Below are 27,473 nucleotides of genomic sequence, written 5' to 3'. Positions count from 1 at the left end.
AATGATAAGAAAAGAGCCCCAGATACCCATGAGATTACCCGAGTCCCTTTTGATGTAACACACTCCATGCTGTTCTTTTCTGGCTCTGACATGACCAGCTCCTGGTGCATAAAATACTTGCTGGAGATTTGTACTGAGATCATGTGAGGGAGGGACCTGCTGCAGGCGAGTCTCTGGAGTCATGAGCAGGACCCGTGAGCTCAGGCTCTCGTGTGATTGTACGGTGCTTTGCAGGGTCTCGGCCTCTCAGAGTGTTAGGATTATAGGCGTGAGCCACCCAGCCCGGCCCTACGAGCATCTGTTTTAATTTTTCATACTTTTAGAATGTTTATTTATCTTTTCCAGTTTCCTAAATGTAGTAGTGGGACTGGAGTCCAGTGCGCGTGGACCTCGCCTTGCGCCTTCTCTCCAGGGAATTGCAGGTCTCCCTAGCCTGTGAGCAGCCAGATGGTGGGAGGTCCGAGGGTCCCTTTCCCCCACCTTTAGGACTCTCAGGATTATGGGAGTGGGTGGTCTGGCTTCTCAACCGTGTGCTTCTTCGATCCATGTCTGATGACGTGCACTTCTCAGATTCTGCCTCCCACTGGGGTGCAGGCAGGATGAGCATGGTGGTGCGTGTGTTCTCCTGGCCAGGACTAGCCCCTAGACCCACAGGCAAACTCTGGAATTCCCTACTCCAGCCCGGGGCCTCCCAAGGACCATCTTGGCACAGGTCTGGTGGTTTGGAAGCCCTGGTGTGGCTTTCTACACTGGCTCTGCCTCTTCCTGGCTGAAGTGGGGTTTACACTGGCTTCTCACCAGAATGTATGCAGGGGGCACAGAGCACAGGCCTGGCCCCGTTTCTCTCCCTTCTGTGACTCCTGGGAGGGACCTGACATGTGGTGTGGGGGCCTCCACGTGGCTCCCTGGCTGTGGGACTTTGAGCAACTTACTTGAGTCTTAGTGCTACTCCTCTGCTAATGAGCTGAGGGGAGACCGAGATGAAGTAATCTGCATGCATCCTGGCCCCCAGCAGGCATTCAGGAATGTCAGTTTTGGTCTCCTGAGCTCCTGGAGGGCTTGTGTGTCTCTGCCTCCCCCAGTGGCTGGCCCTGAGGAAGTGGGTGCTCTTTAAGTCCTGGGTGTGTGAAGTCAGCAGTAGCCAGGGGAGGGTGTGGTTAGAGAGGCTTGAGCAGTTGTGGGTGGGGATGCCGCTGTGGAACTGGGGAGTGAGATGAGGCTTTGCGATTTCTTCTTTTACTGTAAGCCGCCCACAGTCCTCTTGCGACTTGTGTTCTCTGGGCCCTTGGGTGCTCTGTGACTTTGTCCCAGGGAAGCACTTTCTCCCCTTCAGTTCCATGCAGTCCTGGTGGGGGACGGGGGCCTGTAGGAACTGCCTGTTGGGAGACTGACAAGGCCCAGCTGAGGTGTTGGAGGCTGGGTGTGGGGCAGCAGCTCAGAGGTGCAGTGAGGAGGAGGCACAGGCCAGTCCTGCCTGGGAGGTGCGGCCAGCGTGTGAGGCCTGACGCTGGGGCTTCCTGGGGTGGAGCAGACCTCTGCTGGGGGACCTGGGGCGTAGGGAAGGAAGGAGATACTATGGACCTGGTTTGGGTTTTTTCTGTTTTAAAAATTCTGCTTGGAGATAGAATGCCTCTGGTCTTTGGGCTTCCAAAGGGTTTGCTCAGATTTCTTCAACCACTGCCCAAACTGCCACCCAAACCACCACCCGAATGGCTGCCGCCACCTGCGTGGTGGGTAATTGTGGCCGGCTCTGTCCGTTGTTTCCGCATGCAGTGACTGACTCTCATCTCGCTTTCTGTGGGCTGCACCAGGCTAGGCACTCACATCTCTGTGTTTATGTAGTGAACACACCAGGAGCCCCTGTGGTCCGGGAACCCGGAGCCTGACCGGCACCAGTATGGCTGTGGGGAGCACCCTTCCCAGGCAGTGTGGGAAGAGCTGGAAGGCTTCCTGGAGGAGGTGGTGGTTGAAGGATGAATAGGGCTTTCCCAAGTAGAAGAAAGGTGGGGGGCATAATGGGACATCAGTAATATATTTCAAATGTCTCTCCTGGCCATTGTCACATTGGTGCCCATGGTGACGCACACCGATTGATAGTTGACTGAGCTGCAGTCAGAAGCTGCCCCAGCAGGACACTCAGAGCCCAGTTCTCTTTGATCCTGATTCTTTTGGGCTGGCTGAGTTTTGACCACCCAGGATAAGCTGGTGTATTTGGTATCTCAGCAACTAGACACTGCTAGTTAAATACACTGTCATTTTGTGCATTTTGGGTCATTGTGCTTATTCAACATGAGATTTAATTAGAGCCTCGTAATGAATTTTAAAAAGATATATTGGAAACCAAAGCAGTCATGATATTTGATTGTACACAAAATCAAAGCTTTTTTATTATTCGGGAGCCTCACTCAGCCCCTCTGTCTGTCTGTCTAGGCTTTTCTCCCAAGTGCCCCTTCTCTGCAGCCATGGCCCCAGCTGTTCCTCCTTGGCTCAGATGTTCAAAGTGCCTCCCCTCCCTTCTGTCTGCCTGGGACTTCTCATCTCTTTCCCACCGTGAACGGGAAGGCCTCTCCTAGCCCAGCATCCAGCACAGAGGCTGCTCCTATCCTGTCCCGGGGCCCTTTCCTGTGTCTTCACTCAGGCAGCTGTCTGCCCCCCCAGTGCCTCCCCTGCAGGAGTGTTTGGCAGAAGTGCTTCTGACATTTCTGATGTCTTCAAATGCACATTCCTTCCCAATGGTTACCCAGAAACTGTCTGAAGTAAAAAAAGTTATTTTGGAAAAAAACTTTTTATGTTAATTATAGCAATTATGGGTCATCAGGCTGGAATTCCCTGACTGTTGAGGATGCTGCCTGTGGCTGAGCTTCCCCTCCCATCTGCCCTCCTGCAGCCCCTTTGGAGCCGGAGTCTGAGCTTCCGGCTCCTTCTGCAGTCTGGCCTCCAGGGTCCTACAGAAAGAAAACTTCTAGAAGGATCGTTTAGCTGTGTGCCATGTGATTGGGGAAGAGCAGTTCTCTTCCTAGCTCTATCTGTAGAAGTGAACCTTGTTCAAATTTGCTGGAGGCTGCAGAGAAAAAGAGCAGATCTGAGCCTCGTTGTGCGTGCCTTCAAAAGTTTAGCCTCCACATAGACAAACTGCCACGGAACATGAGTTCTGTATATAAATGATAAATCCCCATCACAAAGGATGGGGATTCCACTTTAAAGCTTGAGGGTGAGGGGGTGGTAGTAATCTGTTTTCAAGTGCAACCATCACTGTTTTGGGGGACCCTTGTGAGATGCCAGTGGGTTCTGTGGGTAGTCTCAAGCCAGATTGAGTCTTACCTCCTTTCCAGGAAAGTTCCCGGCCCTGGCCCATAGCAGGTTCATCTTTGCACACTGGGTGTGGTGTGACCAGCAGACTGGAAGAGTGACGGGCTCAGGCCTGTGTGTGCCACCTCTGGGCTCCCATTTTGGCTCTGCCATTTCTGGCTGCCATGAGCCTCCCATGTAGTAGGGATGACCATGCTTTTCTTTCATCTCATAAGTCACTCAGCAAGCCCTGTGGCGTTCTGTCCACATACCTCTGGGGTCTTTGCCTAATACTGTTTGCCCTTCTTCCTGCCTGTGTTGGCTCCTCAGCACCTGTCAATGGGAATCCAGATGGTCGGCATGTTGGCCTGTTGTTCCAGTCTTCTCTGCGGGGTCCTGACCCTGCCTCCCTCCTCAGTCTTATTTTTCACTGGCTCCTCCCTCCCAGCCCCCATCTCCATCCCCTGGACGGGTGCCCCCTGCCAGGCTCTGTATGGGGCTGGGAGGATGTTTACCATCTATGCTCTTGTACTCATCTGCGTGCAGCTTCTCCTGCTACAGGCTCTTGGCCTATTGACATATACCTTACACCTTACTTATTTTTAGGTCAAACTTTTATTTTTTCTTTCCTTTCTTTCCCTTCCTTCCTTCCTCCCTCCCTCCCTCCCTCCCTCCTTCCCTTCCTTCTTCCTTCCTTCCTCCCTCCCTTCCTCCCTCCCTTCCCTTCCTTCCCTTCCTTCCTTCAGGCCTTCCTTCCTTCCTTCCTTCCTTCCTTCCTTCCTTCCTTCCTTCCTTCCTCCCTCCCTCCTCCCCTCCCCTCCCCTCCCCCTCCCTTCCCTTCCCTTCCCTTCCCCTTCCTTCCTCCCTCCCTCCCTCCCTCCCTCCTTCCCTTCCTTCTTCCTTCCTTCCTCCCTCCCTTCCTCCCTCCCTTCCCTCCCCTTCCTTCCTCCTTCCTTCCTTCCTTCCTTCCTTCCTTCCTCCCTCCCTCCCCTCCCCTCCCTTCCTTCCCTTCCCTTCCCTTCCCCTTCCTTCCTTCCTTCCCTCCCTCCCTCCTTCCCTTCCTTCGTTCCTCCCTCCGTTCCTCCCTCCCTTCCCTTCCTTCCTCCTTCCTTCCTTCCTTCCTTCCTTCCTCCCTCCCTCCCCTCCCCTCCCCTCCCTTCCTTCCCTTCCCTTCCCTTCCCTTCCCCTTCCTTCCTTCCTTCCCTCCCTCCCTCCTTCCCTTCCTTCGTTCCTCCCTCCGTTCCTCCCTCCCTTCCCTTCCTTCCTCCTTCCTTCCTTCCTTCCTTCCTTCCTCCCTCCCTCCCCTCCCCTCCCCTCCCTTCCTTCCCTTCCCTTCCCCTTCCTTCCTCCCTTCCCTCCCTCCCTTCCCTTCCCTTCCCTCCCTCCCTCTCTCCCTTCCCTTCCCTTCCCTCCCTCCCTCTCTCCCTTCCCTCCCTTCCCTCCCTCCCTTCCCTTCCTTCCTCCCTCCCTCCCTCCCTCCTTTCCTTCCTTCCTTCCTTCCTTCCCTCCCTCCTTCCCTCCCTCCCTCCTTCCTTCCTTCCTTCCTCCCTTCCTCCCTCCCTCCCTCCCTCCCTCCCTCCCTCCCTCCCTCCCTTCCTTCCTTGAGTTTTGCTCTGTTGCCCAGGGTGTAGTGCAGTGGCATTATCATAGCTTGCTGCAACTTTGAACTTCTGGGCTTAAGTGATCTTCTGCCTCCGCCTCCCAGAGAACTGGGATTATGAGCATGAGCCACTGCACCTGGCCAGGTTTTAATTTTTATAAAAGTAATCCATGTACCTGGTTTAAGAAATAAAGTAGTCCAGGTTGAACATCCCTGATCCCAAAATCGGAAATGCTCCAAAATCTGAAACTTCTGAGAATTGATATGATGCTACAGGTGGACAATTCCACATTTGACTCCCTGTGGCGGGTGGCAGTCAAAACACAGGTGTATAATACACAGTTTATTCAGTGTCTCCAAGGGAAGAAAGACGCTCTCCACTTCCTCCAGCTATGACCTGTCTTTTCACCCAGATTCTCCTGCACAGGCGTGCCCACAGAAGCTAGTACACTGGCACATTGGCAGGCCAGATGTACCAAGGGCAGGTTCCCCACAATGGGGCCAAGACCTACATGTTTTACCCACTATAGTTTTTTATTATCCATTCTGAGGTGTAAAGATATTGTTGAATGTGTCAAAAGGACCTGCAGATACCCCTCTAGGTAACAGTGATAAGAAAAAGAGAAAGTGTTGAGTCAAGCTGTTGGAGAGTCTGGACTGTGGACGGTGGTTCAAGTGTGACGCATTTTATAGAAGAATGTGCTGTGGGGATGACCCATGTACGACCTGGAGAAACAGGAAGACCAACTGTGGAGGTTCTTGGTCTAAAGTGATGAATAGAAGTTAATAAAGATCAGAAAAACACTGCATAAAACTGAAATGAAGGTCTTGATTGCGTATCAAAAAAGTGGCTTCATGGCCGCTCAGTGAGTGTGTGTGGCGCTCACCACGGCCAGTGTTGGGAGCACAGTGACGGCAGACATGGTCATCATGCCCCCCGCTGTGCTCAGCGGATGGTGGTGGACGGGCTGGAGACTTGGAAGGATTCTGTTTTTCAAGTGAGAATGACGTCTGATCTCCTTACACATTCCTCAGAGTTCACGAGGAAGCTGGAAAAGTGGATCCTGGGGAGCTTCCAGTGTTCATTCTCTGACTGCTGATGGAACAGCTAAAATGGGTTTGAGTCAAGGTGCTGGTGACCACAGTATGATGAAGATGGTGTTAACCCAGCACACAACGTGCCCATAGGTGAGCTGGTGACCACAGTATGATGAAGATGGTGTTAACCCAGCACACAACGTGCCCGTAGGTGAGCTGGTGACCACAGTATGATGAAGATGGTGTTAACCCAGCGGACAAAGTGCCATAGGTGAGCTGGCAGGATGTGTGATGGGCTCATTGAGGGACTGGAGTGCTGTGCCTTCATAACAGAGCCAGACCTGGTGGCGGTTTATAAAGTCCAAGATGGACTTCTAAGATAAAGACAGTCACTGAACAAGCAGGCGACTCTGGAGGAAATGTTTTAAAAGGCTGCCTAGCAGAATGCTTCCTCAGCCCTCCAGGACCCCCTTCTTGGTCCCTCAGCTGCTTTTGATGTTTCTTTTCACTAAAAAAGTAAAATTCAGTGTATGGCAACCTTTCCATCAAAATGTAGCACGGTAGGTGGAGACTGACGGGTGCCGTTGTGGCTGTTGTTGTCCGACCTCTGACTCAGTTGTGACCCTGACACGTCGTGTTTCACTGCATTAATGGTATGTTGTATTTTTCACCTTTAAGTACTGAACTGTGAATGAGTGTAAGGAAACGACTGCTCATCAGTAGCATACAGATTCAGAGTCAGAGCGTGGTGATGCCAGACAGCCACAGATTGTCCACATGGGTGGCCAGACAGGGACACCTTTGCTCTCTGTTTTCACATGCATGTAATTAAAAAATATTGTGTAAAATTACCTTCAGGCTGTGTGCATAAGGTGTACGTGAAACATAAATGAATTTTGTGTTTAGGCTTGGGTCCCATCCCCAAGTTAGCTCATTATGGAGATGTAAATATTCTCAAATCTGAAAAATGTAAAATCTGAAACATTCTGGGCCGCACATTTTGGCTGAGGGCTGCTCAACTTGTAGTACAAGATTCATACCAGAAATGGTCTGAATACCTGCCCCGCCCTCCTCACTTCCGCCTTCCACCCCAGAGGATTCCTCCTGACACTCAGCTTTATTTCTAAATGCAATGCTCATTTTGCAGATTTTTACAGTGCAGCCATATTTATTGACTTTCCACTCTCAAAGCAGAGATTTAGCTCTCTTATCATGCCCTCCCTCTCAGTGTAATTAGGTCAGATTTGGTAAATTGAGGCTTATGTGCCATTGTAACTGTAACTGGTTGATGACTGAGCCACGGACCTGTCCTGTGTCACTTGTTTTGTCCTGGAGTCATTGATCAGACGGGAGGAGGCAGTGGTGCACATGGTACAGCACAGGGGAGCCAGCTGTTCCCCCCCTACCCCCAGCTGGTCCTCCTGCAGGCCCTGCCCTTTCCGGTTGCAGTGGATTGGTGGCTTCCTGCTGGCATCCTCCTGGTGCCATCTCCTCTGCTTTGCTGAGTCTGCTCCCACCCTTCCGTCTGCTTCCCATCTTTCATACTTCTGTTGACATTTCTTGTCTGCCACTGTCTCCCCATTCCCCATTTATGCCTTTGTCCTTGATTGTAACATTGTTCCTTCACTATCCTGTTGGTGAGGGTGGGGTCAGGGCAGAGATAAGTTGCACTTGTACTTGGTATCCAGATGCCTGTCATGAGGCATCTTTCCTGATGTCCCTTCCTCGGAGGAGATTCCCCCCCTCCGTGCCCCCTGGGTCCTCCTGTGCCCCCGCCCCTTTCTATCGCAGTCCTGGGGAGAAGGTTTGTACTTGCTGGATTCCTTCCTGCTTGGCACAGGGCCCCGTGAGGGAAGGGGCTGTGTGTGACTGCTGCCCCAGAGGCCATGTGTACCTGGTCCTTGGTGTGTGTGCTGAACGGGTCTAGTGTGGCAGGCTCTGCCCCAGGGGTGGTTTGCACAGAGGGTGTTCTCACCAACTGCCGCTCAGTTGGAGCTGACCCTGAACCTCTCCTGTGTGGCTTTGGGGACAGAAAGTGTGCTGATTGCACAGATCCTTCTTACACTGGTGAGTTGAATCTAGAATCAGGGGTGGCCAACCTTTTTTGTTTCCTCTGTAGCAAATTGGAAGAATAAGAGTTGCCGGGTGCATACTTTTCCTGATACCCAACACCACAGATCAGCAAAACAGGTCTGAAAAGATCAGCCTGTCCTACCTACAGCTGCAGGTCAGCCGCCCTAGAGCTCCTCACAGAAGCTTAGGTGACTTAGCACACAGGAATTTATTTTGCTCAGTGTTTCTCCCAGATTCTGTTGCTACAAAAGTTTTATGAATCTCAGGAAAAAACTAGCTTGAATTGTGGATCGGTTTTCCTGTTATTCTTGGTTTTTCAGAAAAAAAGATGCTTGTACTTAAGAGTTCCTTGCACACACCGTTTGTGATAGATTTCTGGTTCAGTCTCAAAAGTGATGTTTTTCATCCAGTTGGCATGAATGAGTCCCAGTTGCTGCCTGGTCTGAGTTCACAGAGGGCGTTGAATAATTTCACCTGTCAGCAGCACAGAGCCACGCCCTGGCGGTTGTGTGGTATGTCCCGGTTCACATAGGCTCTCCTGCAAATGTCTCTGTGTTCCTCGAGAAAATTCCGTGACTTAGGCAGGTATTTCTTGTCGCATGTTTTGGTGAGGGAACAAAAGGTCAAGGAAGATGAAGGGACGGCCCACGGGCCCTGTCCGGTTTTGGCTCCGCTGCAGTCTGTCTCCTTTCTGCCTCCTTCAGTCATGGACTTGCCGGGTGGTAATTTCCCATGTGGGAGTTTTATTCAGAGGTAAAACTTTCACAGTGCAGCTGATTGTGGAATGGTGGTGTTATTTTCGTAAAAATATTTCAGAGTTTTATTTTTCAGAAAACAAATCCAATGTTGTAGAAGAAAGAAATGCTATTTATTTCTCATTTATTTTCATCCATTCTTATTCATCTTATGCTTATATAAGTTTTCCTACATTTTAGTTTTTTCTCTTAGAGCACTCGTGATCTTATTATCTGACTTTGAGAAATTTAGGGACAGAAAGCTGAGAAGCAGCTGAGAAGAAGCCATTCTAGTCTGTTCTATGTCCTGTCATGGAATACCCCAGCCTGGGCGACACATGAAGAGAAATCTGTTTCTGATGGTGCTGGAGGGCAGGAAGTCCAAGGTCAAGGTGCCAGCACCTGGTGAGGGCCTTCTTGCTCTGTCCTCCCGCGCTGGAAGGTGGAAGGGCAACAGGACAGCGGCCCAGAGAGGGCGGCCCTTCCCCGGGTCCCCTTGACGATGGCGCCCATCCATTCACGAGGGCCCCCAGAGGCTACTACTCAACAGGGTTGCATGGTGGATTAAGTTGCCAGGTGGTAATTTTGGACGGGACAAAACCCTTTAAGTCATAGTAAAAGTCTGTCACAAGCTTTCAACATTAAGACTCAGGCAGTTAAAATAAAAGTGTAGAAAAAGCTATGTCATGCAAACACTAATCAAAAGAAAAGTAATTTGCCTATAATTTCATGAGAAAAAGTAGACTTCAGGACAAAGAGTTGTATTAGAGACAAAGAGGGCTGTTTCTTGGCGATAAAAGGATCAATTCATTAAGTAGACAGTTTGAGTCCCAAATGTGTATGTCCCTGATAATTTGGCTTTACAGTGTCTGAAGCAACATCGATGGAAATGGAGACGCTGGCAGGTTTAAACTCCTATGCAGAAATCTTAACACCCCTCCATGAGTCTTGATACGATAGGTAAATTAAGTAATACTGAAAATATGGAAGATTTGAATGGCACTGTTGACCAGCTGCATCTAATTGATTTGTAGACTAACCACATCCACCAACTGGGAGAGCACATTTACCAGGCAGACTCTGTCATGGAACATGTCTTGTTCTTCCAGAACAAGTCATGGAAACTCCAAAGGGTGAAACAATACCAGCTGCATCCGAGTAAATGCTTTAGGGATAAATAACAATGAGATACCTAGGAACCCTCAGATATTTGGAAATTTGTCTATATACTTCTAAGTAACCCAGGGATCAAAGAAATCACAAGGAACATTAGGAAGTATTTTAAGTGAATGGTAATGACAGCACATATCAGAATTTATGGTACAGCTAAAATAGCAGAAGAGTGCTTAGAGGAAAGTTTATCCTTTATTTATTTTTAAATTTTTTTATTATTATTTTTTGAGACATGATCTCACTTTGTCACCCAGGATGGAGTGCAGTGGCACAGTTATAGCTCACTGTAACCTTGAACTCCTGGGCTCAAGCGATCTCCTACCTCAGTGTCCCAAGTAGCTAGGACTACAGACATGTGCCACCACACCCGAATAATTTTTTTTTTCCATTCTTTTTTGTAGCGTTGGGGTCTTGCTTTCCCAGGCTGGTCTCAAACTCCTGGCCTTAAGAGATCCTCCTACTTCAGCCTCATGAAGTCCTGGGATTATAGGTGTGAGCCACCGGGCATGGCCACATTTTAATGCCTATACAGGGTGGACATAAAGTTAGTATGCAATTTAAAATAGTTTAACCTAGTAAATTGCACAAGAACTTCATATCCACCCTGTATTAGAAAACAATAAAAGTTTCAAATCAGTGATGAAAGCTTCTACCTTAGGAAATTAGGAAAAGAACCAAAACTAAGTAAGAGAAGTAACCTAAATAAAGGTGAAAATCAAAAAACTAGAAAATGGGTAAATGACAAGAATTATTAGTATCTATAATTAGTTGTTTTTTTGAGACAAAGTCTCACTTAGTCGCCTTAGGGTAGAGTGCCATGGCATTGTACCTCACAGCAACCTCAAACTCTTAGGCCCAGCTGATGCTTTTGCCTCCTGCGTAGCTGGGGCTACAGGTACCTGCCACAATGCCTGGCTATTTTTTTTTAAGAGGCTGGGTCTCGCTCTGGCTAAGGCTGGCCTCAAACTCCTGAGCTCAAGGGATCTGCCCGCCTTGGCCTCCCAGAGTGCTGGGATTACAGGCGTGAACCACTGTGCTTGGCTATGATTAACTTTTTGAAAAGGCTAATGAAAAACTTCTAGTTAGACTGTTCAATTAAAAAAAAGACACAATTCACCAATATCAGAAATCAAAGAGGGATATCACCACAGATTCTATAGACATTAAAATATAAGGGAATATTATTTACAACTTTATACTAATAAGTTTATGAAATGGACACGTTCCATGAAAGAACTTACATGAAATGGACATAGTGCATGAAAGATACAACTTAATAAAACTGATTCATGAAGAAATAGAGACTTTTAATATCTTTATAATGATTTAAAAAGGGTGTGGTGGGTCACACCTGTAATCTAGCACTCTTGAGAGGCTAAGGTAGGAGGATCATTTGAACTCTGGAGTTCTAGATCAGCCTGAGCAAGAGCAAGACCCTGAATTTACTAAAATAGAAGAATTAGCTGGGTGTTGTGGCACATGCCTGTAGTCCCAGCTACTCAGGATGCTGAGGCAGGAGGATCACTTGAGCCCAGGAGTTTGAAGTTGCTGTGAGCTGTGAGGATGCCACTGCACTCTAGGCTGGGCAACAGAGTGAGATTCTGTTTCAAAAAAAATTTTTTTTATGTTTGTAATGACAGAGTCTTCATATGAGAAAACTATCAGAGCTAGATTGTTTTACCTAGTGAACTCTATCAAACATGCAAAGAAGAAATAATGCCAGTCCTCCAAGAACTCTTTGAGAAAAGTGAGCAGTTCTGTGATGGCCGGTGGCACTGAGCACGGAACAGGATTTCGATGCTTACTAGCCATCCCGACCCCTTTTATGACAGGTATGTTGAAATCATCATCAGGCAGTTCGCAATCATTTTTAAAGGTAAGCAACATAACCCGGTTATCAAAACCTCACAAGGACATCATAAGAAAAGGAATCTAGAGTCTAACATCCCTGACGAATATAGACAAAAAAATTCCTTAAAAATAGGTTAGCAAATTGACTTTTGTTTCAACCTTACGGCTAACTGCCAAAAGGAATTGCTCTCTTGTAAACAGCTAGGAAACTGTCCAGACACATGGAAGTTTTCAGAGATTAGACAGCAGGCAGTGCAGGGCCATGACCCTGAGAGAAGGGGAAGAAACCATGTGGACCTCACAGTGAGTCAGTTTGTAATTGGAGGCAGTTTCCAAGCTGCAGTGGTGGGGGAACCCGAGTGAACCTGGCGGCCTTGCCGAGCCCTGGAGTTTGGAAAGGCGGTTTGGGGAGGCTGAGGTGGTTATAATACATGGGGCAGAGTGCTGGAGAGAGGGGAGCTGGACAGAGAGCATCCTGGTGATCTGTAGAGGGCCCGTCTAGTCCTTGGCAAGTACTGATCTGCTGCTCAGGAGTAGGGTGTGATTTCACATGCTGAGAACAGTCACTGGAAAGCAGTGATTTGAACAGGTCCGGAGCTGTGACTGCTGAGCGCTGAACAGACAGCACCTGTGGGAGCCTGGTGAGTGACACATGTGGGCAACCTGGGAGCAAAGATCCCTTTCTTGTTAGCGTCCCTCCAGTGTCTCTACCGAAAAGGGTAAGGCCATGCCAGCTGGCAAAGGGGAAATGTTTAACAGATCCGGCGCTGTTACCACAGAGGCAATGATTTGATACCGGGCACATCTGGCCTTCAATACAAAAGTAACTGGCACGCAGCAAAACAGGAAAACGTGACGCACAATCGGAAGACAAAGTAGTCATCAGAAACATACCCATGAATATGTAATAAAAAACTGCGCACAACTTGATGAAAGGTGGGGGAAAGATTTCAACATACCTGTCATAAAAGGGGTGAGCATCGAAATCCTGTTCCGTGCTCAGTGCCACTGGCCATCACAGAACTGCTCATCAGCGTCACCAGGAGTCACCCCTGACGCTTAATAGAGTGGTGGAAATTAACACTCGTGGTGCTAATTTGACCAAGATATGGAACGGTGGTAACTTCCACAAATGGCTGGTGTAAGAGTAAAGTGGTACAACCACTTTGAAGAACCTTATGGTTTTTAAAATAAGGTAAATATCCTTCTGCTCTATGATCTGACAGTTCCACTCCTCATCTGCTTTGGAGGAATAAAAACATATTCCCACAATGTATAGATCCACCAAAGGCTCATAGCAGCCTCCCCCTGGTGAAAACCTGTAACCAACCCAGATGTCTGTAATGGGCAGAGGTGTAAACAAATTACAGCATATGCATAGGCTAGAATGCAGTTTCTGCCTGTAAAGAATGAACTACTGGCACCTGCAAGGTGTATGACTCTTAAACACATTTTGAGCAAAAGAAGTAGGACACAAGTGTGTGTGTCAGAGGCACATCCCGTATAAACAGCGGTCTGTGTGAGGCACAGGAGCAGGTGAAACCAGCGTCTGGTGATGGGTGTCCAGAGGTGGAGGACGTGGGGACGAGGGTGACGGAGTCTTCTACATCCTGTTCGAGGGGCTATTTGACTTTCACTGTGTGGAACTTAACCGTTTACAAGTAGTGCCATCCTCAGAACACAAACCACCCTCTAAGGTGGTGGAGGAGGCTGGTGCCCGTAGCTTAGTGGTTAGGGCGCCAGCACCCGGGCCTGCTGAACAACAATGGCAACTACAACAAATAGTCAGGCATTGTGGCGGGCGCCTGTAGTCCCAGCTACTTGGGAGGCTGAGGCAAGAGAATTGCTTAAGCCCAAGAGTTGGAGGTTGCAGTGAGCTGTGATGCCACGGCACTCTACTGAGGGGGACATAGTGAGACTCTGTCTCAAAAAAAAAAAGTGGTAGAGGAAAGGATTGAGCTCTGTCTCCCCAGGACTCACTGCCAAGTGGTCACAGGGCGCTGTGTTAGGACAGACAGGAAGTGGGATTGTGGCACATGACACTCGGGAGCTCACACGCTCCAATCCTCAAATCCTCACGTGTTGGTGTCATTGGCTCTCCCAGACGGGGGCGAGTGAGGACTGGCCAGTCAGGAAGGCCTCTGAGACAGGGCAGGGCTTGGGCTCAGCCTGGAACACTGGATGGAGTTTGGTGGAAGGTGGAGAAGCCCCAGGAACCTTGTGGCTTTCTAGAAACACAGGAGGGTATGCAGTGGGAAGCAAGTCTCCACTCCGCAGTCTCTGAACCCCGCCCCACGTTCTGGCTGTGTTCTCGACTCTCGCGGGGGCCTGCGGAAGTGGCCAGCGCACACGACACTGCTTACCAGGGTCTGCGCTTCACTTCGTAATGGACGTCAGTTTATTCCATGTCCACACACAGAGATAGCCGTTCTTTCCTATGACAACGTTGTATTCCAGTGTATGGATGGAATGGGGTTTTTAATCATCTTCCTATCAATGGGCATTTTGGTTGTTTCTAATTTTTTGTTAAGATTACATTACTCAAATGAATATCCCTGTCCATAATCCTTGCTTATCTTCGCAAATATCCATGTAGAATAGGTTTCTTAAAGTAAAGTTGTTGCTTAGAGGTTATAAACTTTGAATTTCACCAACAAAAAAAGCTGTTTATATACACTTTGTATTGGAAATTTGAAAATAATTTCTTTAATCTGTAGATCTTTGATTACCATTGAGATTATTTGTCTGTTTATTAGATGTTTCCATTTTCTTTTGTGTGAATTTTCTGTTTTTCTTTGCTGCTAACCTTGATATGTTACATGTTACGTGTGTTTTTCAAGTCCATCATTTGTTGTTTTAACACCATGATATTTTTCACTGTGCAGTCATCCCCAAAGTTGTCTGTAGTCACTTCTAAGATATTTTTATTTATAGTTCTGAGATTTATGTCCTGTTTGCAAGACCCTTCCACTACTTGCAGATTGATAGCAAAATATTCTGTCTTTTCCTCTAGTGCTTTTATTCTTTCTTCTACACAGAGACACACACATCCACCCACTCATTTAGACTTTTAATCATCTGGAAATTGGTTTTTGTCTGGTAAGATATATGGTCTAATTTTTTCTGAAAATAGGTTCCTTATTGTGTGGACATCATTGGTTGATTAGCCCCCGATGTGAAATGTTCTTTATACCATTAACTCCACGCTCTCGTGGGCTGGGGTTTGATTTTGTTCTCGGTCTCATTGATTTCTTTATCTTAGCGTCTCTCACAAGCCCACCGTCTTAGTTTCTGTAGCTCCGTCATGCATTTTCTCACCCATCAAGCCATGTCTCTTGGCTTGTTCTCTTCGGGAATTTTACTGATGGTTCTTACAACCCTGGTTCTTCCAGGTGAACTTAGGGTCAGCTTACCAAATTTCTGACACATGTTGCATATCCCTTGGGAGTTTTGATTGGCTTTGCATTGAACTTCAAGATTTTTATTTTTTTTTTATTTGTTTGTGTGTTTGTTTATTTATTTATTTGAGACGGAGTCTCAGGCTGTTGCCCTGGGTAGAGTGCCGTGGCATGATAACAACCTCCAACTCTTGGGCTCAGGTGATCCTCTTGCCTCAGGTTTTCGATTTTTAGTGGAGATGGAGTCTTGCTCTTGCTTTAGGCTGGTCTTGAACTTGTGATCTCAAGCTGTCCACCTCCCTCGGCCTCCCAGAATGTTAGGATTACAGGCGTGAGCCACTGTACCCAGTGGCACTTCCAGATTTTTAAAGTGACACTTGGCAGTACGTTGATTTTGAGTCTTAGCTCCAGCCGTCTCTCCGGTCTGGTGCCTGAGACTTCTTGCTTCTCACAGGTGTCTGTCTGGTCTGTGCCTTTCTTTCCTGCCACGGTCTCCTGTGCTCCGAGCCTCTCAAGTAGCCCATGGGGTGGCCTCCTGACCCCTGTGGGCCCCTCCCGTCCCTCTGTGCCCTTGCAGGACCTGTACTGCTCCTCCCGGCCCTTCTTCACTCAGCTCATTCAACCTCATCTCAGTTGTTGTTTCCTCAAGGAACCCTGGGCGACTGTCCTAACTGGGCGGAACTGCCTGAGTGCAGTGTCACGCCCCTGCGTACTGTTCTTCTGGGCTCTCTGTTTGGTAGTTTCACTTTGCTGTGTCCTGGGAAGGGGGTCAGGCCTCCTGGGCACAGGGCTGTGTCTGGTGTCGCTGACTTCGGAATCGCCCTCCCCAGCCTGGTGCTGCCCACAGAACTCACTGTTCACATCTGTGTGGCTGTGCACGAGCTCGGTGCCCCTCTCCTGTGTGTGTCTTTTTGTCTTAGGAGAAGCCTCAGTGGTGTTCTCCGGGGGATGGCGTGCACTTCCCGCTAAGCTTGTGCCTACTTTTGTGCAGGTGGAGAAGAGCTATTGATTTGTGATGTCCTTGTATTGGGCTGTCTGGTTTAACTTTTTCCTGCTGCTCCCTCATCTCAGCTTCATCCTCAGGCTGGTTGGGTGCTAGAGGCTCGCAGCAGTTCTGCACCCGCCTCTGACCCTGGCAGTTTTCAGAAGAAGAAAGAAAGAGTTGCCTCCAACAGTTTTCCCAAGAGTGAGGAGAGACTTCCTAAGAATTCCCCAGTGAGTCTGTGCTCAGTGGCTGTAGTAGGTCTGGCCCATGGCCGACTCAGCGGCTGAGGCCAAGGCGGCAGGGTGCCCTCTCCCCTGCCTGAGGAGGCGTGGGGGCTGGGCTGACTCTCAGGGCTGCTGGGCTGCGGTGTGGTCCCCTGGCACAACTGAGACTGTGCTAGAAAGGTGGCAGGGGCCAGTGGGCCCTGGACATTGGCAAGGTTACGAGAGTTTCTTGTGTTGATCCGCCTGTCCTTCTTGAAGTGTGTGCTGCTGTGAGTATCATTCCTCACATGTTCTGCTGTATTTGTATCTACTAAGATTTTGGGGGGAATCTTTGTTTTCAAAAGTGAGATTCATCTGTGTTGCAAAAAGCCTTTTTAAGAATAGGAGTTAATATAGTGCAAAGATCCTGGTATTGAACATGACTTTGTTCCTCTGTGACCTTGGGGAAGTCACTTAACCTCTGTGGGACAATTTCTGGGGTATACAGTGGTGATCACAGCCCTAATTGCCTCAAGCTGTGTACTGCGGTCAAATAAGGTAGTACATATGAAAGCTCTCTTTAAACACTAAATTAAACAAAGTTAGAACTTTGTCTCATCACGTATTTTTGAATTTTTGTGAGTTTCTTCCAATGAGGAGATAGGCTCAGAGAACATTAACTACCAAGTTCTTTTGGCTTTTTTCATAAACCTTAATCAGAAAGCTGAGCTGTGCGGAGGAGAGGCCTGGGAACACGACTGGTAAACATTACATTATTGGTGTTCGGATATTAGGTTCCTGCTTTTCATAATAGCCTTAGGGTACTGGGGAAGATTTGATATTTTCTGAGATTGCTGTAAAATGCAAGTTATTGCTGGCCCCATCGTCCAATTATTCTGTACTTATTTTACTTAGAGTTTAATAATTGGAAAAAGATTAGATGTCAGGACTTTGTATTTTGTTGATTATATTAGCAAAGTCCTCTCTTTAATCATTTCTTTTATTCCCAGTATTAATCATTAGCCTTGCCCTGTTAGGAGAAGAACCTCATAGTGGATTCCTAACTAAAAGGAAGGAAATAATTACTTCAGTTTTGGTGGGATTGGACAAGTGTTGATGCACCTACAAATTGAAATGAATTCTCTAGCCACTCAAGGCACGTTGTGAGTGATCTGCTCAAGGAGACGCAGAAGGTCAGACAGAATCCAGGGGCTGCTGTCCTCCCCATACCCCCCCACCCTGAGTCCCTGCCTGCCCGAGGAGGGGCTGGACTCTGCTCCAGGCCCCGCTGCATCTGGCCGGCTGACTTGTCCCACCTGTAGGTGTTTGTGAGAATATTCTCGGCTTATTCTAGTCTACCTTGAAGACTTTGTTGACCTTGGTCTGTATGTGAGGATGTGGCTGCATCCACCATGTATAAAGGCAGCTTACCTCTATAAAACAATTTCTTTCAAAACCAACACCGAGGAAACCACCTCACACAGGTGTTCTTAGATAACAAATATTAAAAGTGAGACGGGATGAAAGAAAGAAAGGAAGAAAGAAAGACCTGTTAAAATGGCCAGTTTGTGGAAAAAGCTTTCAGGAGAGAGAGGGTGAAGGGAGAGAAGAGAGGGAGGGAATGAGGCTGGCGTCCTCTGGATGTCACTGCCTGAGGGAGGAAGGGTCACGCTGCCTCACCTTGTCAGGGTGGCTCCCGGGACATGATGGTGCATTTCACCAACATGTACTCACTAAGGTTTCGATGTAAACGGCTAACTTTTTGCTTGGTTTGTAACTTTGCTTGTGCCATATATTGAGAACAATTTTTGCCATTTAAGGTTTATTCTAGTGTTCATTTATTAGGAGGCTCAGTGCCCCTAATACAGCTGGTGGGATATGTTTAAAGACTGGGGAAGACTGGGGAGTCTGCTAACTCTTTTGCTTTTTATCCACAGAGGAGTTGCGGAAGCTGAGCTGGTCTGGGATCCCGAAGCCAGTGCGTCCTATCACATGGAAGCTCCTCTCGGTGAGTCTCCCTGCTGCTCTCCTGTGAGTCTGGCCCGTCGGCCACAGCCCACACCGTGCCCTGGCCTCACTACCCAGGGATATGGGCCTTTGCCTCGGCTAAGGTGACATTCCCCATTCTTTGTTTAATTTCAAGGTTGGTTGAATAAGACTGTCACAAAATGAGGATATATAATCACTGTGACAGTTGAACTCTTTCTCTGATTTTATTACTTAAACCCTTTATCATGTGTTCCAAGCTGTGATATAGAAAAGGCCCCAGCATGGATGGTCATTTCAACTCCAAGGAGGTGAAACAGGGAAATACATTCTAAGTATGTTTCAAATATGTTGAAAATGGAAATGTGTTTGACCAAGTTTGTTTTTTTTTTAAAAAAGTATTAGTAATGATGTTAGTGGAGAAAAATAATTGATGTTAGCAGTAGAGGGTATTTCTGTGGTAGAGAGTGGGGCTCTGGCTCCCACCACCTGCAGGAAGCCGCCTGTCTGGGCCTGCTGGGAAGGGCGGTGGGCAGAGTGGTCATCATTAACCTTGCTTAGTGTTGGGAGTGAGCTTGGCCCCGCTGGGTGTTTCAGGATAGCTTGCGCACAGCCTTCTCTTTTCCTTTTTTATTGTTTTTGGAGCTGAGTCATTAGGAGACTCTAAGCATTTGGTCTAAATTGGATCTGATTTCCAATATTTAAATGACTCTTTCTTGTTAATGAGTCTTAATAAATTTTCAGCTTAGTACCTCATAATCCTAAATGCAGACGCAGCTCTGAAGGGTGAATATTTATTGATTAAATATCCTCTTGCAATTAAAATTAGACCTGCTGCGATTTCTTGTCTTTTTGTTTTGTGTTTTTTATTTTAATTTATTTTTCCACTTTACATATCCTCTGAGTTAGCTCATAAGCTTTTCAGATTGATTTGTGAGGAATTTTGAAGAACATACCTTGAAGGTCCAATTTATAGCTCTCTCAAGTTTGTTAAGGAGGCCTTGTGGGCAGTTACCTCGTCCTTCTCCATCTGCGCAGGTCCTGGTTCTGATGTCCTCAGTGTGCCCTGCAGTGGTCTGCGTGGAACATGCTGGCTGCAGAGTTGCCCAGGAGCAGAGCTGTGGGCTTCCAGAGAGGGGGCTCACCTGGTTGAGGGGGACAGGTCAGATGTGGGAGGGGGCAGAGCTGCTGGCCATCGTCTCTTCACCCTGCAGTTGCCATCAAGCGCTTGCTGAGGAGTCTCCTTCCTGGTCTGCCCGCTCTCTGACAATCGGGACCCGGGAGCATGGCGGACATGCGCCTGTGGCCCAGGTTCAGCAAGTACTTCTCACACACCTGCGCTTGGCCAGGTTTTTTGCCAGTGCTAGGGTTGCAGTGATATTTTGGAGAATGGTGAGGGAAACCTAGCAAGCAATTCAAGGGTGTGGGGGTGCAGGGGAAGGGTCTACCCAGTCAGGGCTGCCTCTGTGTCATTCTCCGAATCCTGAAGTTTCAACCTGACCTCCCATTTGACTCCCTGGGGAGCTTCTGCAGATCCACGTGCCTGGGCCCAGGAGGCAAGGTGGAGTCTCTGGAGTGAATGTGGCATTAGGGTGTGTACTGTCTCCAAGGTGCTGTGACCATTAGGGTGCACAGAGTGCTTACCCTGTAGTTGGCTGGGTGCTGGCAGCCAAGGGACCCTCTAGGCCTTTTCTCTTGACCTGTGGTTTTCCACTGTGGTTCCATGTTAGTGTTGCCTGGGGAGCTCAGAAAATAGTTATTTCCTGAGCTCATGTGTGCCAGGGCTGGAGACCCCTGCTCTAGGATACTTTGGCTCCAGGCAGGACAGGGCAGGGCACGCACAAGCCAGCCAGAGGGCAGGCCATTGCCAGCCATGCAACCGTGCCTGCAGGGGTAGTGAGGCCATGCTGAGGGCAGCACACAGCTGGGTTCAGGTGCTGGGACAGGAGAGCTGGGCTGGGGCGTGCGTGGGAGGGGACGTGTTGGATGAGGGGGGCTGTGGAAGACCCGCTGAGAGCTGTGAAAGGTGTTGTCTGGGAGGCACAGGTAGGTGGGCAGAGAGGCGGGCAGCTTATCTTAATCGCTGAGTCCTTCTAGGACCAGGAGTTTAAGAATTACACACAAAGCAAGAATTTATCAGTTGACCGGTTTAAAACAACAAATAAGCAAAGCTGTGCTTGGGCGTGAGTCTGGTCTAAGCTCTAGCTCATGAGTGACTCTTCAGCGTGTTTGTAATGTGGCACTAACTTGCACCTTGTGGCCATTAAGAATTGTCTTCAGTGAAGAAAGGTGAGCAACTAACACGAGTCCAGAACACAGCCTCAACCACCAGTTAGCTATGGAATATTTAAATTCATGCAAACAGGGTAGTAGCATTTAACAAATTAGTATTGTAGAGAATCATATTTTTGGAGTTGAGCTGTGGAGTTTCACTCTGTTGTCCAGGTTGGACGGCAGTTGTGTGATCATAGCTCACTGCAGCCTGAAACTTCTAGGTTCAAGGCATCCCACACCTCAGCCTTCCCAGTAGCTGGGACTGCAGGCACGTGTCAACACACCCAGCTAATTTTAAAACTTTTTTGTAGACATGGGATCTCTCCATGTTGCCCAGGTCAGTCTTAAACTCCTAGCTTCAAGTGATCCTTCTGCCTCAGCCTCCCAAAGTTCTGGGATTATAGGAATGAGCTACTGCACCAGCCTAGCTCTTTGTTAAAATAACTATTTCAGAAACATGGAATAAAAACTAATTAAACACTTCACATTTACCTTAGTGAGTATAATGGCTAAAATTGATAGGTGACACTCCGGTGCCATCTCTCATTCTTCCAGTATATTGTGAGAGGTTTGCATATGAACACAGTGGGAGGGGACGATTTGATTTTTATGTCATTGGGATAATTCAAACATAAGTGTGTGTGTGCATTGTCTCACATTTATTATTAGAGTTTTATAGCATGCTAATACAGAAATTAAGTTTTCTGTAGTCCTGTCTCATTTAAAATTCATCGCACACTTGAATGTACTTTGCATAATTTCTAGTCTTGATTAATCATTGAAAGGCCTCATCTTGCCTATGTGTGTTTTCTTTAGGAATGGGGGTGTCAGGAGTGGTGTGTGGGTTTTTGTGGCCTGTGCTCTGAAGGTGACATACTTGCCTGTCAGTATTTGTGTTTCAGTAAGTTAAGTTACAGTTGGTGGGGGGGGAGCAAGCATGTTCATGTGGGGCTGGCTTCCCCACATGCAGGGCATGGCGGGGCACACGGGGCCTTCTCTCCTGGCTACTGCCCCAGCACCACACTCCTCATCCCCCAGGCTTGCTTTGGGGCCTTGCTGAGCTGACCTGGGCATTTGTCGTGTGCTCTCCATGCAGGTTATTAGAAAGTCCTAGTTTTCAGAAAGAGGGAAAAGGTTGAATGTGAATACACATAACCCTCAGGATGAATGTTGTAGAGCCAGGGGTGGCCAACTCCTTCTGTAAGGGTCTAGATAATAAATATTTTAGCCTGTGGGTCAGAGGGGTCTCTGAAACAGTAGCACAAGGGCAGCCACACACTGTGCGTGAACAGAGAGGCAGTGTTGTGCCCCAGCTGCATTTTCCTTCCTTCTGAGATGACCTGGCAGCAGGTGTCCCGGGTCTGCAGTCCTGTCTCCCTTGTATCTCTTGTCTAGGTTCAAATGTCAACTTCATCTTAGTCTAATCCCACACGCTTCTTTTTTTTTTTTTTTGTAGAGACAGAGTCTCACTTTATGGCCCTCGGTAGAGTGCTGTGGCGTCTCACAGCAACCTCCAACTCCTGGGCTTAAGCGATTCTCTTGCCTCAGCCTCCCGAGTAGCTGGGACTACAGGCACCCACCACAATGCCCGGCTATTTTTTGGTTGCAGTTTGGCCGGGGCCGGGTTTGAACCCGCCACCCTCGGTATATGGGGCCGGCACCTTACCGACTGAGCCACAGGCGCCGCCCCCCACACGCTTCTTATTGGTCATGATCTTGATGTAAAACATGTAAGCATGGAATGTGGGATAAAGGAAATTTTCCTGTAAAGGGCTAATCATAAAAGATTAATAAATTGGGCTACATTAAAGTTAGGAACCTCTCTTCATCAAAAGACATTGTCACTGGGGGGAAAAGGCTACTGCAAGCAGGAGGTTTGTGGCGGGGCTCACGTGCAGACTGTGCCATCCTTGCCTCCGGATCAGTGAGGAGAGGCAGGTGGCCTGGTAGGGAGGGGACTCACTACACTTGCACACAGGCACAGACCCCAGCGGCACTCATTGGTCTTTCAGGAAATGCAGATCAAAATGAAACAGTTTAGTTTACCTCTGCAAACTCGTCAGAACAGTTAACATGAAAATGTTTGACAATAGCAAGTGTTGGCAAGGAAGTAGAATGGGGGAGCTCTCATGTACTTCTGATGGAGTGCCATCACTTTAAAATTCTGTAGCAAGATCTTTTGGAGGTCTGGATGCCCAGTAGGCCACTTCCAGGTAGATCCTTAACAGAGATGTATATTATGTACCATGAATGGCAGGTACACGGGTCTGTACTGCAGAAACGAGCAGCAGCCTGAATGTCTGTTAGCAGCAGGGTGGACCTGTGTTCATGGTGGCATCATGTAGCTGTGCAGAAGAACAGCTGTTATAACATGAGTTAAGTTTTCCAAATGTAACTCTGAGTGAAATTGGCCAGGGAAGGTGGTTTTATATTTGTGGGGAGAAGGCAGGGGGCTGAGACTGGGAGGCCCTCATGGGGCCTGATAAGTTGGGGTGGTCTGGTTTTTACCTGGGTGGTGTTTACACAGACGTGTTTAGTTTGTGATAATTCATGCATGACTTTAGGATAATCCTTTGCGTGTGTATGAAGTCTGACAGCAAGTTCATGAACTCGTCCTGGAAATGTGCTACATCCTGACTGCTGAACGCCAGTATGGCCACCTTTGCAGCACTCACCTGGGGAGCTATGCCGCCTTCGCAGCACTCCCTTTGGGAGCTGTGCTCTAGCGCCAGACCTAGTCCACCCTTCAGAGCAATTTTGGAACTCTCCTGGGATGACCATCAGAGCTGTGATTGTATTGCACACAAACACACAACAATACTGAGCAGGACAGCGCCACACGTGGACATGGACATAGCCAAACATTTGAAAATAAGTAATGCATGTCCACAGTTATGGAACTTTACTGAGTTGTTTGTATGGTGCCGCCAGTGTAAGTGCACGGTGGCACATGTGCAGACTTAATTGTCAGACCTTGTGTGATAATAGCTCTGATGATCTTTCTTGGAAAAGAGTTCTAAAATTGCTCTGAAGGGTGAACTAGGCACTGGCACTCATGCACAGCTTCCCAAGGGGAGTACTTTGAAGGTGACCATAGTGATACTCAGCAGTGAGGGAGGTAGCACTTTGTCTAGGACAAGTTTGAGAACTTGTCAGTCTTCGTGCATTTATATCACAGCCTAGTTCTACTCTCAGGTATTTAGCTGTGAGAACTCAAAACATACATCCCCACAAATCTTTTTTTTTTTTTTTTTTTTGAGACAGAGCCTCAAGCTGTCACCCTGGGTAGAGTGCCATGGCATCTTAGCTCACAGAAACCTCCAACTCCTGGGCTTAAGTGATTCTCTTGCCTCAGCCTCCCAAGTAGCTGGGACTACAGGTGCCCGCCACAATGCCCAGCTATTTTTTTTGGTTGCAGCTGTCATTGTTGTTTGGCGGGCCCCAGGTTGGATTTGAACCCGCCACCTCAGGTGTATGTGGCTGGCGCCTTAGCTGCTTGAGCCACAGGCGCTGAGCCAGTCCCTACAAATCTTGTGCATGGTTGTTTATAACAAGCTTTATTCATAGCTGCCCCAAATTGGAAACAACCATAGTGTCCATCAATAAACAAACTGTGTAGCACACTGGCTTATCCTCACAGTAGGCCACTGTCGGGCCAGAGAGGGAACTAACTGCCGATTCACACGACAGCTTGGGTGGGTCTCAGAAGATGCTCTGCCTATGTAGTGACAGAAGAACTTGCACCAATGTGCAGGTTCTGACTGAGTCTGTTTCTGGGGAGGTTGAGGACAGGCTCAGCTGTCCATCGTGAGGACTGAGCATCTCCCAAGCCTGGGGGATAGACTGCAGCGGGGCCAGGGATCCCCCAGGGGATGATGGGGCTCTTCTCTTCCTCCGAGTGGGAGTTAGCTGGGTGCCCCTGTCAAATGTTATGGAACTTTTTACTTAAAATGAGTGCGTTTGATTTTTTTTTGAGGCAGAATTTCACTATGTGGCCCTCGGTAGAGTGCCACGGTGTCACAGCTCACACCTCAAACTCTTGGGCTTAAACGATTCTCTTGTCCCAGCCTCCCAAGTAGCTGGGACTACAGGCATCTGTCACAACGCCCGGCTATGTTTTTGTTGCAGTTGTCATTGCTGTTTAGCTAGCCTGGGCCAGGTTTGAACCTGCCAGCCTCGGTGCATGTGGCCGGCACCCCGCCCACTGAGCTACGGGCACTGCCTGAGTGTGTTTGATTTTATAAAACACAGTTGAACGTTCACATCCACTGGTTCCACATCCTTGGATTCAACTTTGGATCATAAATATTTGGGAAAAAACCACAATAAATAACAATGCAAGAATAACAAATAATACAGATAAAAATGATACATTATAGTTATTTATGTAGCATTTACCTTGTATTCAATTTAAGTAATCTAGAGATGGTTTAAAGGGTATGGGAAGATGTATGCAGATTATGTGCAAATACTGTGCTGTTTTGCGTAAGAGACTTGAGCATCTGGAGGGTGTGGGAACCCCCTCTGATCCTGAGGGATAACTGTGCAGTGTCAGTGTGTTAGCCGAGGAGTCAGCAGGCGTGCACAGGGGGGCCCTGGAGTCTGTGGCACTCTGAGCAAGTGTGTATAAGTGACAGTTTTGTACACAGTCTTGTGCATCTGCACGTTTGTATCCATACGTGTGTGTGTGTGTGTGTGTATGGCGTGTTGTTGGAAGACCTTACAGCCCTCCACACCCTTTGTGGCATATGAGGCCTCTAGAGAGGGCTTGTTTCATCTCAAGGTCTCACTGTGGAAGAGGCTGGAATGCGCCGGCTGCAGTGATCCCACCTGGCTCTTGTCCAGCTGTGAGTGAGCAGGACGGATGGGGGCGCTCCAGAGGCAGGACCTGGACCCTTGTGGGCACTGTTGGGGTGCGGCTGGCGGTATGGTCAGCGGCTGGTTCTTATGTGCCTGGTTTCTTTTCTCCCCCACAGCTCTGGCTCCCTCGTGTCAGAACAGCATGCTCAAGTCAGAGCTGAGCCTTCTTCAGACTCCTCACGGAGACTCCTCCAGTCAGCAGTAATCGTGTCTGTTTTTTGTTTCTTGTCTTCAGGGTTACCTTCCTGCCAATGTAGACCGAAGACCAGCCACTCTTCAGAGAAAACAGAAAGAATATTTTGCTTTTATTGAGCACTATTATGATTCTAGGAATGATGAAGTTCACCAAGACACATACAGACAGGTGGGAGTACCATCTCTTTTCATATGTTACTTGACACAGTTTGATTTAGTGATGATTTATAGGAGGAAACGTTTTGTCTAGCAAATCCCTGATTGGTTCAAGGATTTTTATTTTGTAATAAATCTGAAGACAAATCTTGGCAAATTTCCTATAATAGTGAGTGATATCTGCTTGTCTCCGTTCCCTTCCACAAAAGTAACAAGGGCGGTTTTACTTGAAGTTGTAAAATACGTGCCCGAGACCCTGAGATCTGCCCGCATGATGGTGGGGTGTGTCATGCTCAGTGAGCCGCTGTCCAGGCCTCGGGAGGCCCTTCCTGAAGGTCTGGTGAGCCGCTGGACTAGCTGGCATCAGGAGGGAGAGGTCCTGCTGGGCTGTCTGGCCTTGTGCCCTTTGTTGCAGCGAGGGCGTGTGAAAAGGCCAAAGTGTTGCCATTAGCCCCCCTGTGCTTGGCGGGGGGGATGGTGGGGGGCCACACACTTCATACCAGAGCGGAAGGTGCTGCTACTCTGTCATTTTACTATTTAGTTTAATACAAAATTGGTATAATTATGGTTTCTTAAACAGTCAGTTGACAGATGATGTGCATAATGGGAAAAATACTTAAAACTGATTTATGCTGCACAATGCATCCAGAATCTGCTGTTAGGAATTTAACAGCTCTTTAAGGACTTTATAATCCTCATTCTCTCTGTAAGATGTGAAAGGTCAGAATGGTAGTTCTTAATTGGTATCATTGTCTTATATAACTGAAATCAAGTTCTAGTTTCTCTGATGCGTGCTGTTACTGAGTATTTCCCTTTGTAAATTCTACCTTTAGGTGAGGGAGTTTGGAGAAACTTTCCCACCTCAGATGTGCTGTAGGTAATCTACGTCTCCCAGTCAGTTTGGAGTAAATCTGCTCCAGAGGTCCGAAGCAGGCAGTGTCTCTGACAAATGATCAAAGATGCTTAAGAGCAGTGGATTCCTGGGAAGTTCCTTACGGAGGGGATTCACCTGAGTGACTTTTCCAGACTGAGGCTGTAGGGAGGCTAGGGCAAGAACTCCCCTCCTGCTGCTCCCAGGCCAGAGCTGGGCGGCACTACCCATACTGAGTTGGTCCTCCTGTCTCACACCTGGGGCTCCTGGCCACTCTGGGCTGCCACCACTTATTTTGGGAACCTAATTTGTGATGCATCTTGCCTTCAGGTTTGGTTAGGACAACACTAGCTTGCCTGCTTTCTTTATGCACTTCACTGGTTTTAGGAAATTGATAAATTTGGTATTGTTATAAACTTGTTTTTGATGTGTTTTTGTTCAAGAGAAAGACTTCCCAGGGGATGACACTGGCATCTATCTGCAGGATTTACCAAGCTGTGTTCCATTATGAATTTCTTACGGGAAAGTTCATTACAAACAGGTTGCATATTTCTTTATTTAGTTACTGTGATAGGTAATAAAAAGATTCCCTATTACTGTGAATTGCCAAACCATTTCTGCACTAATGTGCGTGAGAGATGGGCTCTGTGATGTGGGCTGGTTTCTCCCATCTGCCCAACGTGCCCCTTGGGACTGTAGCCTGTGCTTTCTCATCATTGTCATTTCCGGCCGAGCTGGACTTAATTTGGGCTTAGGGGCTCTGATCTTTCCTGGCTGCCCACTCATGG

The 27,473-nt window shown here is 48.1% G+C and overlaps 1 protein-coding gene across 3 annotated transcripts in view; it reads left to right on the top strand.

The window, feature by feature from the left end:
* Nucleotides 1-27,473, top strand: part of TBC1D22A (TBC1 domain family member 22A) — a 314,377-nt gene that overhangs the window by 73,216 nt on the left and 213,688 nt on the right. For all 3 annotated transcript variants that reach the window (XM_053582457.1, XM_053582458.1, XM_053582459.1), the window contains exons 5-6: nucleotides 18,281-18,351; nucleotides 25,699-25,827. In XM_053582457.1, coding sequence (XP_053438432.1) covers nucleotides 18,281-18,351; nucleotides 25,699-25,827 — 200 coding nt within the window. The remainder of the gene's footprint in view (nucleotides 1-18,280; nucleotides 18,352-25,698; nucleotides 25,828-27,473) is intronic.

The sequence above is a fragment of the Nycticebus coucang genome, chromosome 3, assembly GCF_027406575.1.
Source record: "Nycticebus coucang isolate mNycCou1 chromosome 3, mNycCou1.pri, whole genome shotgun sequence".
NCBI lineage: Eukaryota > Metazoa > Chordata > Mammalia > Primates > Lorisidae > Nycticebus > Nycticebus coucang.
Note: the sequence above shows the minus strand (reverse complement) of the source record. Positions and strands in the feature narration are given on the sequence as shown.